At 58.4% G+C, this 13,127-nt stretch overlaps 1 protein-coding gene across 1 annotated transcript; it reads left to right on the top strand.

The window, feature by feature from the left end:
* Positions 1-110: 110 nt before the first annotated feature.
* rsf1a (remodeling and spacing factor 1a) lies at positions 111-12,257 on the top strand. Its single transcript, XM_086165038.1, has 18 exons — positions 111-592; positions 2,199-2,290; positions 2,383-2,475; positions 2,846-3,051; positions 3,955-4,085; positions 4,189-4,308; positions 4,402-5,566; positions 5,651-5,837; positions 5,914-6,117; positions 6,255-6,359; positions 6,445-6,524; positions 6,772-6,820; positions 6,943-7,058; positions 9,114-9,178; positions 9,492-9,660; positions 9,758-9,969; positions 10,400-10,597; positions 10,678-12,257. Exons 1-18 carry the CDS (start codon positions 439-441, stop codon positions 11,349-11,351), a joined length of 4,020 nt encoding a protein of 1,339 aa, XP_086021164.1. The 5' UTR covers positions 111-438; the 3' UTR covers positions 11,352-12,257.
* Positions 12,258-13,127: the final 870 nt, after the last annotated feature.

Genomic DNA, 13,127 nt, shown 5'->3' with positions numbered 1-13,127 from the left:
AATGTGTGTGTGTGTGTGTGACAAGTATACACCGCAAGCCCCGCCCACCCCCCCTCACGTCACTTTATTGGTGTTTGTGATTATTGATTATCTGATGGGAATATCGCCGGAGCGTTTCCGGTCCGGGCGTCGGGTTTCCGGTCGGACCCGCGTCGGCTCCCCGCGTGTGCGTGGGTAGAAGCGGCGGCTGGGCGAGAAAAGCCGGCGGGGGTCGGATCCGGATCCGGAGCCGGCGATCCTCACAACATGGCGGCCGGCCGTCGGCGCGCACCGTCGGACTCCGCGCCAGTTGGTGGCGGCGTTGTTTCCCGCGGCCGGTAGAAGCTCCGGGAGGAGGAGGAGGGCGAGAAGAAGAAGAGGCCTCTTCATTCATTTCGGCCGCTCGGTCGCATCCCGGCAGCGGCGGCCCTCCCCTCCCGTTTCTCTCCGCCTGGAAAGATGGCTGCTCCGGCGGCGTTGAGGAGCTCCGGCCCGCCGCTGTGCCCGAGCTTCGCGGAGGTTTGCTCCTTCATGGAGCGCTACGCGGCGGCGCTGGACCTGCCCGAGATGACCTTCCCGCAGATGGAGCGCTATCTGCGGGACAGGAGCGCAGGTGAGCGGCCGGCGGCGGCGCGGAGGAGCGGCGGCAGGAGCTGCGACACTCGGAGCCGGAGGAGGGGAAGGCGAAGGGGGCCGCCGTCCTCATCCTCCTCCGCGGGGGATGAAGATGTCCGTGGCCTCCTCGTCCTCCGCCTCCGCCGGCGCCCCGGGCTCGGTTGCGGTCCACGCCGCGCGGGGAGCCCCGACCCCCGGGCAGCCGCCGTCCAAGTTTCGCCGTGGCGGAGCTCCGCGGCTGCTAGCGCCGAGCTAGCCCGGCTCCCCGGCGGCTACGCGCGGATCCGGGGCGACGGGGCCGGACGGCCGGAGGGGGCCGAGCCGTGACCCCCGGGGAGCCCCGGGGAGCCCCGGAGCCCGGGGGGCGCGGCCCCGCCGAGGGCCCCGGGGGGGCCCGGGGGTCACGGCTCGGTATTCGTGTGTTTTCACGCTAAACTTGTCGCCATGATGGAGCGACCACACACACGCACACATACATATACACACACACATACATACACACACACACACACGAACTCGCGCGCACACGCACGTAGCCATCGAGCCGGTTAGCTCCGGAGTGTTGTCAGGTGTAATTTTTCACCGGGCGGGCCTCCGCGGCCAGCCGGCCGGGGGGCCTCGGTCCCCGGCGTGGGACCCCCGTGGGGTCCCGGGTGGGGGGTGTTTTTTTTTTTTTTCCTTTTTTTTTTGGCTGCTGGTAGAGTGGCTGTCAAAACCACGCATGCGCAGTAGCAAGGCGAGTAGCCCCCGTCGCTAGCTAGTCACGCTAGCCCGAACAACAACAATAAGCGTGAACTTTGGAGGAAAAACAAAACAAAACAAAACAAAGTGTCAAACGGCGGCGGCCTCGCTCGTCCCGGCGCGACGTGTCCGGTAATAACGCGTTCGTTCACCGTGACAGCGCGATCTTTTCGGAACCGCGGGGGAGAAACTGCGATTTCCGTCGATTGGACGGTTCCGTGAAGGTCGCGCAGTAAATGCGGGGTTCGGCGACCATCTGCGGGGGTTTGCGGGTCCTTCTGACACCGCAAGACAAACTCAGCCGCGACTTCACCGCCAACCAACAGTAACTAACGCACACGGATCGCGACACCTCTCCCCGTGTTTTTATTCGTGCTTATTTGTAATTCACGAGAGAAAAAACAACAACAACATCCCAAAAAGTGTGCAGAAACTGTAAATAAACCTGGAACTGAACCCGGGGAATGAAGGAATGTGACGGTAACAACCCACGCGGGTCGTCATGGAGACTGTTTTGTAAAACACCGTCCTGGTCACGCAAACACGCGTCGCCACGGAAAAGTGTTCAGGATCCTCACAAGATGGCCGCCGGGCCCCGAACCCCAAAGCAAGGGGGGGGGGGGGGGCCTGCTGCTGCCCCGGGGGTGGGGGGGTGCTGCTGCCCCGGGCGGCTCCACCGGACCCCACACGTCACTTGCTTTGTTTGAAGCTCCTCGTCAGAGGCCGAAGCGGCAGAGCTCCGGCCTCCAGGCAGGAAGGAGCGCTGGCTGCAGCCCAACAGGAAGTGCACGCAGACCAGTTTGTAGTTTGACATGTTGTAGTCCTTGTGTCTGAAGGTCGCCTGCTCTTCTGGTGTCTTCCAGTTCCTAAACCTCTGGTGGAACTTCACGTCAAGCTGCTGCGCAAACTGGGGAAGACAGTGACCACAGAGCGCTGGGAGAAGTACCTGGCCAAGGTGGGTGTCTGGTGGATTGTCAGGCGTCAGTGCTTTTCAAAGGTGTCAGACACTAATGTGTGTGTGTGTGTGTGTGTGTGTGCGTGCTGCAGGCATGCCAGGAGCTGAACAGCACCTGGGCCTGGGAGCTGGAGCAGAACGGATACCAGGAGATGTCAATGGAGAGCAAGTCCAGCATCCTCAAAGTACTACTTCCTGTTCAGTATCTGCGCTGTTTAAGAAGTGTGTTTACTGTGTGTATAAGGAGTATTCAGTGTATTTGGGGGTATTTAAGGAGGGTATTAGAGTGTATGAGGAGTGTATAAAGGGTATTTGAGGAGTGTATTCGGGTGTATAAGGAGTGTATTCAGGTGTATAAGGAGTGTATAAAGGGTGTATGAGGAGTGTATTCGGGTGTATAAGGAGTGTATTCAGGTGTAGAAGGAGTGTATAAAGGGTGTATGAGGAGTGTGTTTCGAGAGCACACATCTTTGAGGTGGTTGAAGTGACCCGGGTCCGGCTCGGTGGGCCGGCGCCTCCCGATCCTGATCCGGGTCCCCCTCCTCGGCCCCCCAGTACCTCTGCGAGTGTCAGTTTGACGACAACCTGAAGTTCAAGACGGTGATCAACGACGAGGACCCGGAGAAGATGCGTCTGCAGCCCGTGGGCCGGGACCGGCAGGGTCTGATGTACTGGCTGCAGCTGGACCAGGACCAGAACATCCGCCTGTACACCGAGGAGCAGGACGACCTGGACGGCTCCACCTGGAGGTGCATCGTCAGGTAGGACCTCCGGAACAAAGTGCAGGTGGTAGCCGGAGCCGTCGGTACTGGAGTTGCAGCCTGGCGGCGAAGTACTAGGACTACTTGGAGTACAAGTAGCAAGGGGGGCAGGAAGAGGTGCAGTACTCATAGCAGTGATGGGATAGTACTGGTAGTTCTAGATGGAGTAGGTGTAGTAGTAGTTCAAGGAGTATTAGGCAGTAGTAGTAGACAGAAAGAGTAGTAATAACAGTAGAACCTGGACGAGTACAAGGCAGTTTTGTAGTAGTATCACTTACATTACATTACCTACATTATCATGTGGAGGATTAGTAGTCGTACTACTAGTAGTACTAGTACTACTAGTAGTAGCGGTATAGAATAGAATCTCGGTTCTACGTAGAGAACATCAGCCACATACCACCTCTGCACTGAAGCACCAGGGATGGACCTGGAGAAGGTCCTGCAGCTTTGGGAGCTAGGACTGGTAATAACAGTAGTAGTAGTAGTAGCAGTAGTAGTGGTAGTAGTAGTAGTAGTATTAGTAGTACAAGCAGTATTAGAAGCATTAGTTGTAGAAGTCGTAGTAGAATCAATAGTAGCAGTTGCATTAATAATTGCAATAATACTGCAGTTGCACATCTCAGTTGTAGTAGTGTTAGTAGTAGTAGTAGTAGTAGTAGTAGTAGTATGTAAGTGGTAATCGTGTAAATAGTAGTGGTATGTCAGCAATAGTAATATTATTATTATTGTTATTATTAGTATTATTAGTAGTAGTAGTAGTAACATCTCAGTTGTAGTAGTGTTAGTAATAGTAGTAGTAGTACTATTTCAGAGGTATTAGTTTGCTAGTAGTATTACTAGTATTACTAGTTGCCAGTGAGTATTAACCCCCCCCCCCCGGCGGTCCCTGCTGGTCTCCAGGACCCGTAACGACCTCGCCGAGGCCCTGGAGCTGCTGAAGGCCCAGGTGGACCCGAGTCGGGACCGGGACCAGAACCAGAACCAGGAGCAGACCGGGTCCAGGAGCACCAGCCCCACGCAGAGAGACACAGGTGTGTGTGTGTGTGTGTGTGTGTGTGTGTGTGTGTGTGTGTGTGTGTGCGTGTGTGTGTGTGCGTGTGTGTGTGTGCGTGACGGACCTGCTGTGTTTGTCAGAGGAGGATCCCGCTGGCAGCACCGAGTTGGCCCCCCCTCGGATCCGGACTCAGACGCAGATCCAGACCCAGAACCGGGCCAGGACCCAGGAGGTGAAGGAGGAGGCGCCTGAGGAAGCAGGTACTGTCCCGCAGGAGGTCCTCCTCCGTCAGGAGGTCCAGGTGAGGTTCCTTCCTGAGGTTCCTCCGACAGAAGGTCCTGCTGGTCCTGCAGGTCCGAAGGAGGAGGTCCAGGCCGCCCCCCCGCACCTCCTGCACCCCAAGGACGAGAAGCCGGACCCGAGGCCGCCGCCGTTCGACAACCGGGTCAGCACCATCACCGCCGTCGTCAAGCCCGAGCCCCGGGAGGCGGAGCTCCACAGGAACGCCGTGTCCGTGGTCATGGCGGCGGGCAGCGCGCCCAAACAGGAGGCGAAGCGGGAGGAGGAGGCGGAGCGGGCCGTCGTCAGGAGCAACCAGCAGGCCAAAATACCACTGAAGAAGAGGGAGCTGAAGCTGGCCGAGAGTTACCACGGCAACCACCTCCTCAACAACAACAACAACAACGGCGGCGGCGGCGGCAGCAGCATCATCGTGTGCAACCCGTCCGTCATCCAGAGCAAAGACGGAGGCCCCGCCCCCAGGCCCGAGCTGACCAACGGGAGGCCGCCGCTGCTCCTCCCCCACCCTGACGGACAGAACGGGGTCATCGGGGTCATAGGTCACGTCGGGGTCATACGCAGCCCCACCGAGCGACACCGGGCCGACGAGCCCGAGGCGGCGGCGCCGGACAGGGAGGGGGGGCGGCAGTCGGTGCTGGTCCGGAAGGGCCAGGAGGAGGAGCCTAAGGGGGCGGAGCCTAAGGGGGCGGAGCCAAGGAGGGACGAACCCAAGGGGGAGGAGCCTAAGAGGCAGGGGCAGCAAGACAAGGAGCCCCAGAGCAGGCAGGAGGACCCGGGGTCCAGGGCGGAGGAGGTCCAGGGATCCAGGGCGGAGGAGGTCCAGGGGTCCAGGGCGGAGGAGGTCCAGGGGTCCAGGGCGGAGGAGGTCCAGGGGTCCGGGGCGGAGGAGGTCCAGGGCGCCAAGGTGGAGGAGGACCAGGGGTCCAGGGGCGAGGAGGTCCAGGGGGCGGAGCCGACCCCCGAGGTCAAAACGGGGGGCGGAGAAAAGCCTCCCGAAGAGCCGGCGCCTCCGGAGAAGCTCCGCCCCGAGGAGGTGAACGGCGGGGAGGCGGCCCGGGAACCTCCGGGGCCCCTGGAGGAGGCCTCCTCTGAGATCCAGAAGGAGGGGATCCGGCTGAAGATCAAGATCCCTCCTCACCGCCGCAGCAAGATGCGTGGGAAGGTGGAGGAGAAGGAGGAGGAGGGGAGGTCCTTGAGGAGGTCGGCCAGGATCTGCAGGTGAGTGTCCGGCCGGCGGGAGGCTTCCGTCGAGCTCCTCGGCCCGCCGGACCTTCTGACCGGCTGCGCTCCTCCGCCCGGCAGGCCCAGCTCCAAGATGGCCGAGAGCCAGAAGAAGAAACCCCAGAAGAAGAAGGGGCTCCCCGGCCGAGCCAGGGAGGAGGAGGAGGAGGAAGAGGAGGAGGAAGGCGAGGAGGAGGAGGAGGAGGAGATGGAGGAGAAGAAGGAGAAGAAGGCGGAGGCGGCGGTGCAGACGCTGCGGAAGCGAAGGGTAACAGCAGAGGAGATGTTCTCCTCCTGGACCTGCACCTCCTCCACGCCTCCTTCACGCCGCCTCTCCCTTTCAGGGCAAGCGGAGGCACCGGCGCCCGCGCTGGACCTCCACCAGGACCAAGACCCGCAGGACCCAGGAGGCCGGGGAGGCCGAGGACCGGGGGGGCGGCGGGGCGGGGAGCGACTCGGAGGACGAGGACGAAGAAGACGAGGAGGAGGAGGAGCTTCCCAGCGAGGACGCCTGCACACACTGCGGACTCCCCAACCACCCAGAGCTGGTACACACCCCTCCTGGGCCTGGGCCTAGATCTGCTTCACTCAGAACCAGTTCCATTGGAAGAGTTCAGACTGTGTGTGTGTGTGTGTGTGTGTGTGTGTGTGTGTGTGTGTGTGTGTGTGTGTGTGTGTGTTCCAGATCCTGCTCTGCGACTCGTGTGACAGCGGCTACCACACGGCGTGCCTTCGTCCGCCGCTCATGCTGATCCCAGACGGCGAGTGGTTCTGCCCACCCTGCCAACACGTGAGTGTGTGTGTGTGTGTGTGTGTGTGTGTGTGTGTGTGTGTATCCGGTCCTGGTTCTGAGCGCCAAACTGATTCCTTTCTAGAAGCTGCTGTGTGAGAAGCTGGAGGAGCAGCTGCAGAACCTGGACAGCGCGCTGAAGAAGAAGGAGAGAGCAGAGAGAAGGTGCACACACACACACACACACACACACACACATACACACACACACACACATACACACACACACACACACACGCACACACACCTGGTGTCCAATCAGAATGATATGTCACTACTCTTCTGTTGTGCAGCAGCATCATGCTGTGAAGTGTGTGTGTGTGAGTAACATCTCAGATGTTCTCGTATCATCTTCCCTCACTGGGTCACCCTGGATGAGTCTGATAGTGACCTTTGACCTTCATCTCTGCAGAAGGGAGAGGCTGGTGTATGTGGGCATCAGTGTGGAGAACATCATCCCTGTGAGTACACACACACACACACACACACACACACACACACACACACACACACACACACACACACACACACACACACACACACACACACAGGCCTCCTGACCTGGAGAACACTCCTGCTGCAGGAGGGAGACGAGGGCGAGGAGGAGGAGGAAGAGGAGAAGTCCACCAAGAAAGACTCCAAGAAGAGCAAGAGTCTTGGGAGGAGGTCGACCAGGACCAGGAAGCACATCAGCTACAGGTGGGTCCTGGAGATGAGGAGGTCCCATGGAGATGAGGAGGTCCCATGGAGATGAGGAGGTCCCATGGAGATGAGGGTGTCTCATGGAGATGAGGGGGTCCCATGGTGATGAGGAGGTCCCATGGAGATGAGGGTGTCTCATGGAGATGAGGAGGTCCCATGGTGATGAGGGTGTCTCATGGAGATGAGGAGGTCCCATGGAGATGAGGAGGTCCCATGGAGATGAGGGTGTCTCATGGAGATGAGGAGGTCCCATGGTGATGAGGAGGTCCCATGGTGATGAGGAGGTCCCAGGGATCCAAGAACTTCAAGTCATCTCAATAACCCCGGTTGTCCCGTCGTCTCCTCCTCCTGTGGTCTGCTCCCTTCAGGGTCTCCTCAGCCAATCCACCTCCTCCTTCAAACCCTCTTCTCTGTTTCTGCTTCTCTTGCACCAACAACCTTCATGTCTTCTTTCACTCAGTCCATAAATCTTCTCTGGTCTTCTTCTAGACCTCCAACCTCAGCATCCTTCTACACTTGTATCCTCTGTCCATGACCCAACCATCTCCATCTGGCTCTCTGACCTTCTCTCCAAAACATCTAGCATGTGTTGTCCTTCTGATGGACTCATTCCTGATCCTGCTGCATCTCCCTGACCTTCTGTCTGTTCTCCTCAGTCCACTTCTTCTTCGCTAACCTCTTTCTCTGTATAAACTCCTGCACTTCCTCATTCCACCACCAAGTCTCCTTATCTACTCTCCTTCCAGATGACACACCAAGTACTCTTCTACTGTCTCCCTGATAACACTAGCTGTAGTTGTCCAATCATCTGGAAGCTCACCCTGAATCTCAACTCCTCCCTGAAAACCATGCAACACTCCTCCCTCTTCAGCTTCCACCACTTTGTCCTCTGCTCTGCCTTTGTCCTCTTCATCTACCTTGTCACCAGAGTCATCCTACAAACCACCATCCTATGCTGTCTGGCTACACTCTCACCTACAACCACTTTGCAGTCACTGATCTCTTTCAGGTTACCTCGTCTATACAAGACATTATCTACCTGCGTGCTCCTACCTCCGCTCTTATAAGTTACCCTATGTTCCTGTTTTTTCTGGAAAAAGGTGTTCACTACAGCCATTTCCATCCTTTTTGCAAAATATCACCATCTGTCCCTCTGCATTCCTATCCTGGATACCAAATCTGCCCATCACTTCTTCATCCCCTCTATTGCCTTCACCAACATGTCCATTGAAGTCTGCACCAATGACCACTCTCTCATTTCTGGGAATATTCTGCATCACTTCATCTAATTCATTCCAGAACTTCTCCTTCTCTTCAGATTCACATCCCACCTGTGGTTCATAGCCACTAACAACATTGAGCATCACACCTTCAATGTCCAGTTTCAGACTCATAAGTCTATCTGACATTCTTTTCACCTCTAGGATGTTCCTAACAAGCTCCTCCTTCAAGATAACTCCTACTCCATTTCTCTTCTTGTCAGTACCATAATAGTACAACTTAAAGCTGCTCCTCAGCTTCTAGCCTTACTACCTTTCCACCTGGTCTCCTGGACACACAGTATCTCCACCTTCCTTCTCTGCATCATGTCCACCAACTCTCTACCTTCTCCTGTCATCGTCCTGATATTCAGAGTTCCTCCTCTCAGTCCCAGACTCTTTCCTTCTTCTCTCTCTGCTTCCAAACACACCTTCCTCCTCTTCTTCTGCAAGCCACAGCAGACCAGCTTCCACTGGTACCCTGTAGGTTAGCAGCTCCGATGGTGGTTGTTGTTGTTGACCAGGACCAGTCAGCTTTATTGGCACTTTCTCCACATGTGTCAGACATACAGAGGAATAAAGAAGGCGTGGGACCCCATCACAATAATCCCAATAATCCCAATAATCCCAATAATCCCAATAATCCCAATCACCCCAGTGATCCCAGTGATCCCAGTAAGAATAGTGATCCAAGGCCACTGCATTGCAGATTAACAATCATTGATGATGTCATCAATCAGGCCCCGCCCCCGAGACGCTCGCCCTTCCTCTAACGAGCTCACCCTCTCCGCAGGTTCGACGACTTCGACGACGCCATCGACGAGGCCATCGAGGAGGACGTCGTGGACGGCGGCGGCGGTGAGGGCCTTGCGGGCTGTTGTCATGGCGACAGGGTTGGCGCCGAGTTCTCGCGGTTATCGCGCAAAGTGTTTGGGTTGAATAGTGTAGCGTCGCTAAGTTTAGCCTATCTTAGCTTAGCAGAAGCCGAACAGTTTACCTTTTCCAAACTTCAGTCTTCTGATCAGAAGGTCCTGCAAATGCTTCCATTCTGTTGTGCTGCTAGTATTATGGGATGCCGTGGCGTTGCGAGGCCTCCTCAAGAGGAGGTTCTCCAGCCGCAGGTGTAGAACATCACGCGGAACCGCAGACGAGCTTTGTGGTCTCCACGCAGAACACGGCGAGGACATGGACGCCGTGCTGTCGGAGGGCGGGAAGGACCGGCAGCGGCCAATCAGGAGCCAGAGCCAGGCCGCCAAGAGCAGGAAGAGGCGGCGGCTGAACGACCTGGAGAGCGACAGCACGGCGGCAGAGAGCGAGGACGAGTTCATGCTCAGCAACAGGTGACGCCCTCGCCATCCTCGCCGCCGTCCCCTGCGAGGAGGAAGAGGAGGAAGGAGCAGCATCTTCACCACCCTCTTCTCCTGCTTCCCCCTGCAGCTCAGAGGAGGAAGACTTCGGTGTGTCCGGCGCCGACGAAGACGAGGAGGACGAGGAAGCGGGCAGCGACGTGGGCAGCTGGAACAGACGGGCGCCGAGGGCGGGGCCTAAACGGAAGCCCGGGCGGCCCCTGGGGCGCAGCAGGAAGCGCCCGAAGCGGCGGCGGAGGCGTTCTTCTGAGGAGGAAGAGGAGGGCAGCGAGGAGGAGATGGGTGAGGAGGCGGCGGCGAACCTCTGCTCGGTCAGGTGACCTGTCAGGTGACATCCTGTCACGTGACAGTCAGCTGACCTGTCGGGGAACAAGGTGACCCGTGAGGTGACCTGCTAAGTTAGCATCAGCACATCCAGGTCAGGCAGGTGCTGTTCCCGGTCCAACCACGGGGCGACCTCCAGACCTCCAGACCTCCAGACTTCCAGACCTGCAGACCTGCAGACCTGCAGACCTCTAGACCTCTAGACCTCTAGACCTCCAGACCTCCAGACCTGCAGACCTCTAGACCTCTAGACGTCAAGACCTCTAGACCTCTAGACCTCTAGACCTGCAGACCTCTAGACCTCCAGACCTCCAGACCTCCAGACCTCCAGACCTCCAGACCTGCAGAGCGTCTGGTCTCTAATCCGCTAACCGTCTCCCCCCCCCAGACTCGGACCAGCTGAGCGACATGACGGACAGCAGCGGCGACAGGAAGCGCGGCGGGCTGCGGCGAGGCCATCGCCAGCAGGTCAACTACCGCGAGACCACCGACTCCTCGGACAACTCTGGCGCCTCGAGGAAGAAGGAGCGAGCGCAGGGTCGCGGGCGGCCGCGCAAGGAGCGCCTCTCCAGCGACTACAGCGATGGTGGGTGGGCGCCGCGGGAGGGGCGGAGCCTCCGACCCGGAACGGTAGAACTGACCCGGAACGGTGTGGACTCTCCTCAGCGTCGCCTTCATCGCGGGACTCGGAGGAGGAGGAGGAAGAGGAGGGCGGCCGCAGGAAGCGGCGGCGAGGCGAGAAGGAGGCGGGGACCGGGCGGCGGCGGCGGCGAGGAGGCGAGGAGGAGGAGGAGGAGCGAGGGAGGAGGATCCGGCGGAAGCTGCTGGAGGAAGAGGAGGAGAGGGCGAGGAGGCGGAGGAGGACGGAGCGGGAGGAGGACGACCCGGAGAAGATGGGCCGCGGGAAGAGGCGGGAGCTGCTGGCGCTGCAGCGCCGCCGCCGCCTGGCGCTGATGCTGAAGAAACGGCGCCCGTCGACGGACGAGGAGCGGGACGACGAGTCCGAGGCGTCGCCGTCGGAGTCGTCGTCGTCGGACGAGGAGGAGGAGGACCGGCCGGTCCGCAAGAGGCTCAACCGCATCGACTCGGACGAGGAAGACGAGGAGGTCAGGAAGTGGGCGGAGCCTCGCCGGGCCGAGCCGGGCCGCGACAGTGACGCTCAGGAAAAGGCTCCGGCACACGGACATCGGACCAGAGGCCCGGCGAAGCCCGGCGCCGACGGGCCGGAGCAGGACAGACGCAACGGGCCGGAGGAGGAGGAGGAGGAGGAGGAGGAGGAGGAGGAGGAGGAAGGTCACACGGACTCGTTGAACTCCTTTCAGAGCAGCCCGCCGTCATGATGGCCGCCGCCGCCGCCGTCCGCCATCTTGCTCCTTCCTTTCGGTTTTCTGCCCCCCGACCTCCTCTTCCTCCTCACTGTCGTTTCGTAGTGGCGTGCTGTCCGCCCTCACTCGCCCGCACACTCACACATCGTTGCCCTCGGCAACCGGACCAACACCCCCCCCCCTCCCCGCCGCCACACCGCGAGTCAGCAGAGCGCTCGGTCGTCGCCGTGGCGACCCGCCGACCGAGCGGGTCGGCGGGCGTCGCGCGACCGGGGACTCAGAGGGACCCGGATCCACCCGGTCCCGGGAGACCGGGACGGACGGCGGGCCTCGGTCCCGGATCAGGACCCGTCCTGAAGACGGAGGCCCTCTGAGATGGAGGTCTTCAGAAGAAGTCGGGCGCTCAGACCAAACAGACACCTTCTCCATTTCCGCCTCAGTCGTCCCGTATTTCCAGAGTACAGCTAGAGATCGCATCATCTGAGATTAGATAATCACGGATTAGACGAGTCGGATGATCTGAGATGAGACGGCGTGAGATTAGCTGATCGCAGATGAAACGATCCGAGGTTAGACGGTCACAGATCGGATCGTCTCAAATGAGCTCGGATTAAATGATCCGACGTCGGCCGACGTCAGATTATATAAACTGAGGTCGGCTCGTCTGGGATCGGACGGTCCGAGGTCGACCCGTCACGGACGAGATGATTTCGAACCGAATCGTCTCGGATCGGCTCGTCGCGCGTTCGTACATCTGACGTGAGCTCGTCACAGGTGAGATGATCTGAGATATGATAATCTGAGGTTAGCTAATCCCAGATCTCCCGGAAGAGAAGGGACGCGTCCGAGAAATCGTCCCATATTTTCAGATGATTAAATCCGATTTGTAAAAGAAACAAATAAACGTTCAGATTAACGAAGTGTTGAAGCGACTGCGTGGCGTTCATTGCCGTCGACGTCAGACCTCCGCCTGCTTCCACATTCCTCGGGTTCTCGTCCGGAACAACCTGAACCCGGGTCGCGGCAACCGACTCCAAAGCGGTCTGAAACCTGAGGAGGAGGTCCGAGGCGGGCCGGAGGAAGCCGCCATGCCTTCACCGTGGAGGCACGGGAAGCAGCAGCACCTGCAGACTATGATTTCTGAGAATAAAACAGAATGAATGCCTTGTTTTCGGGGGGGAAATACCGAATCCTCATTGGAGGAGAGAAGTGCCAGCCAGAGTCCACGAGAAGTCCAGGACCAGGAGGCAGTCCATAGTGGACTCCATCTACTTCCTGGTCTGTGTCTAAATACCTGTTTGCCGTTCATTGTGACACCTTAGATGTTCCGTGAAAACACACTTGTATATTTTCTTCCAAAGAGGATCTGCACCTTCTTTCCTTCCCTGACTGAGGTTGGCCGGCGTGGAGCTCCGTCGTGCGGAGAAGACCTTCAAGATCATGTTGAAGACGCTCCGGGGTCACTGGGCTCGGACCTTAAAGGCCCCCAAAGGAAGTCTTTCCTCCCTGACGCCCACGCTAGCTATCGTTAGCTGGCTTTTGTATGCTAGCAGGTGTTTATAAGGTGGCGACACTGTTAGCTAGCATTCTGAAAAGGGCGTCTGTTTGCAAGTGAATGTTAGCTGGCATTTATTTGCTGACAATCGCTAGCTAGGGAAAGTTTGCTGATAAATGTTAGCTCGTGATGGTGAGCGTTTACACCTGGCATTCATTTGCAAGAGTTTGCTAGCCTATTCTTGTTAGCCACCAAACTAAGGCAGGCAGGCATTTTTTGCAAGGGAATGTTAGCTA

The sequence above is a fragment of the Fistularia commersonii genome, chromosome 18, assembly GCF_037954325.1.
Source record: "Fistularia commersonii isolate RoL2024-O1a breed Wild chromosome 18, RoL_Fcom_v1.0, whole genome shotgun sequence".
NCBI classification, from domain to species: domain Eukaryota; kingdom Metazoa; phylum Chordata; class Actinopteri; order Syngnathiformes; family Fistulariidae; genus Fistularia; species Fistularia commersonii.
Note: the sequence above shows the minus strand (reverse complement) of the source record. Positions and strands in the feature narration are given on the sequence as shown.

Excerpts from the sequence above, each read along its gene's own strand:
- rsf1a (XM_086165038.1), top strand. The coding sequence starts at position 439 with ATGGCTGCTCCGGCGGCGTTGAGGAGCTCCGGCCCGCCGCTGTGCCCG. Across the intron at positions 6,118-6,254 it reads TCCCCAACCACCCAGAGCTG|ATCCTGCTCTGCGACTCGTG; the intron begins GTACACACCCCT and ends TGTGTGTTCCAG. Across the intron at positions 6,360-6,444 it reads TCTGCCCACCCTGCCAACAC|AAGCTGCTGTGTGAGAAGCT; the intron begins GTGAGTGTGTGT and ends ATTCCTTTCTAG.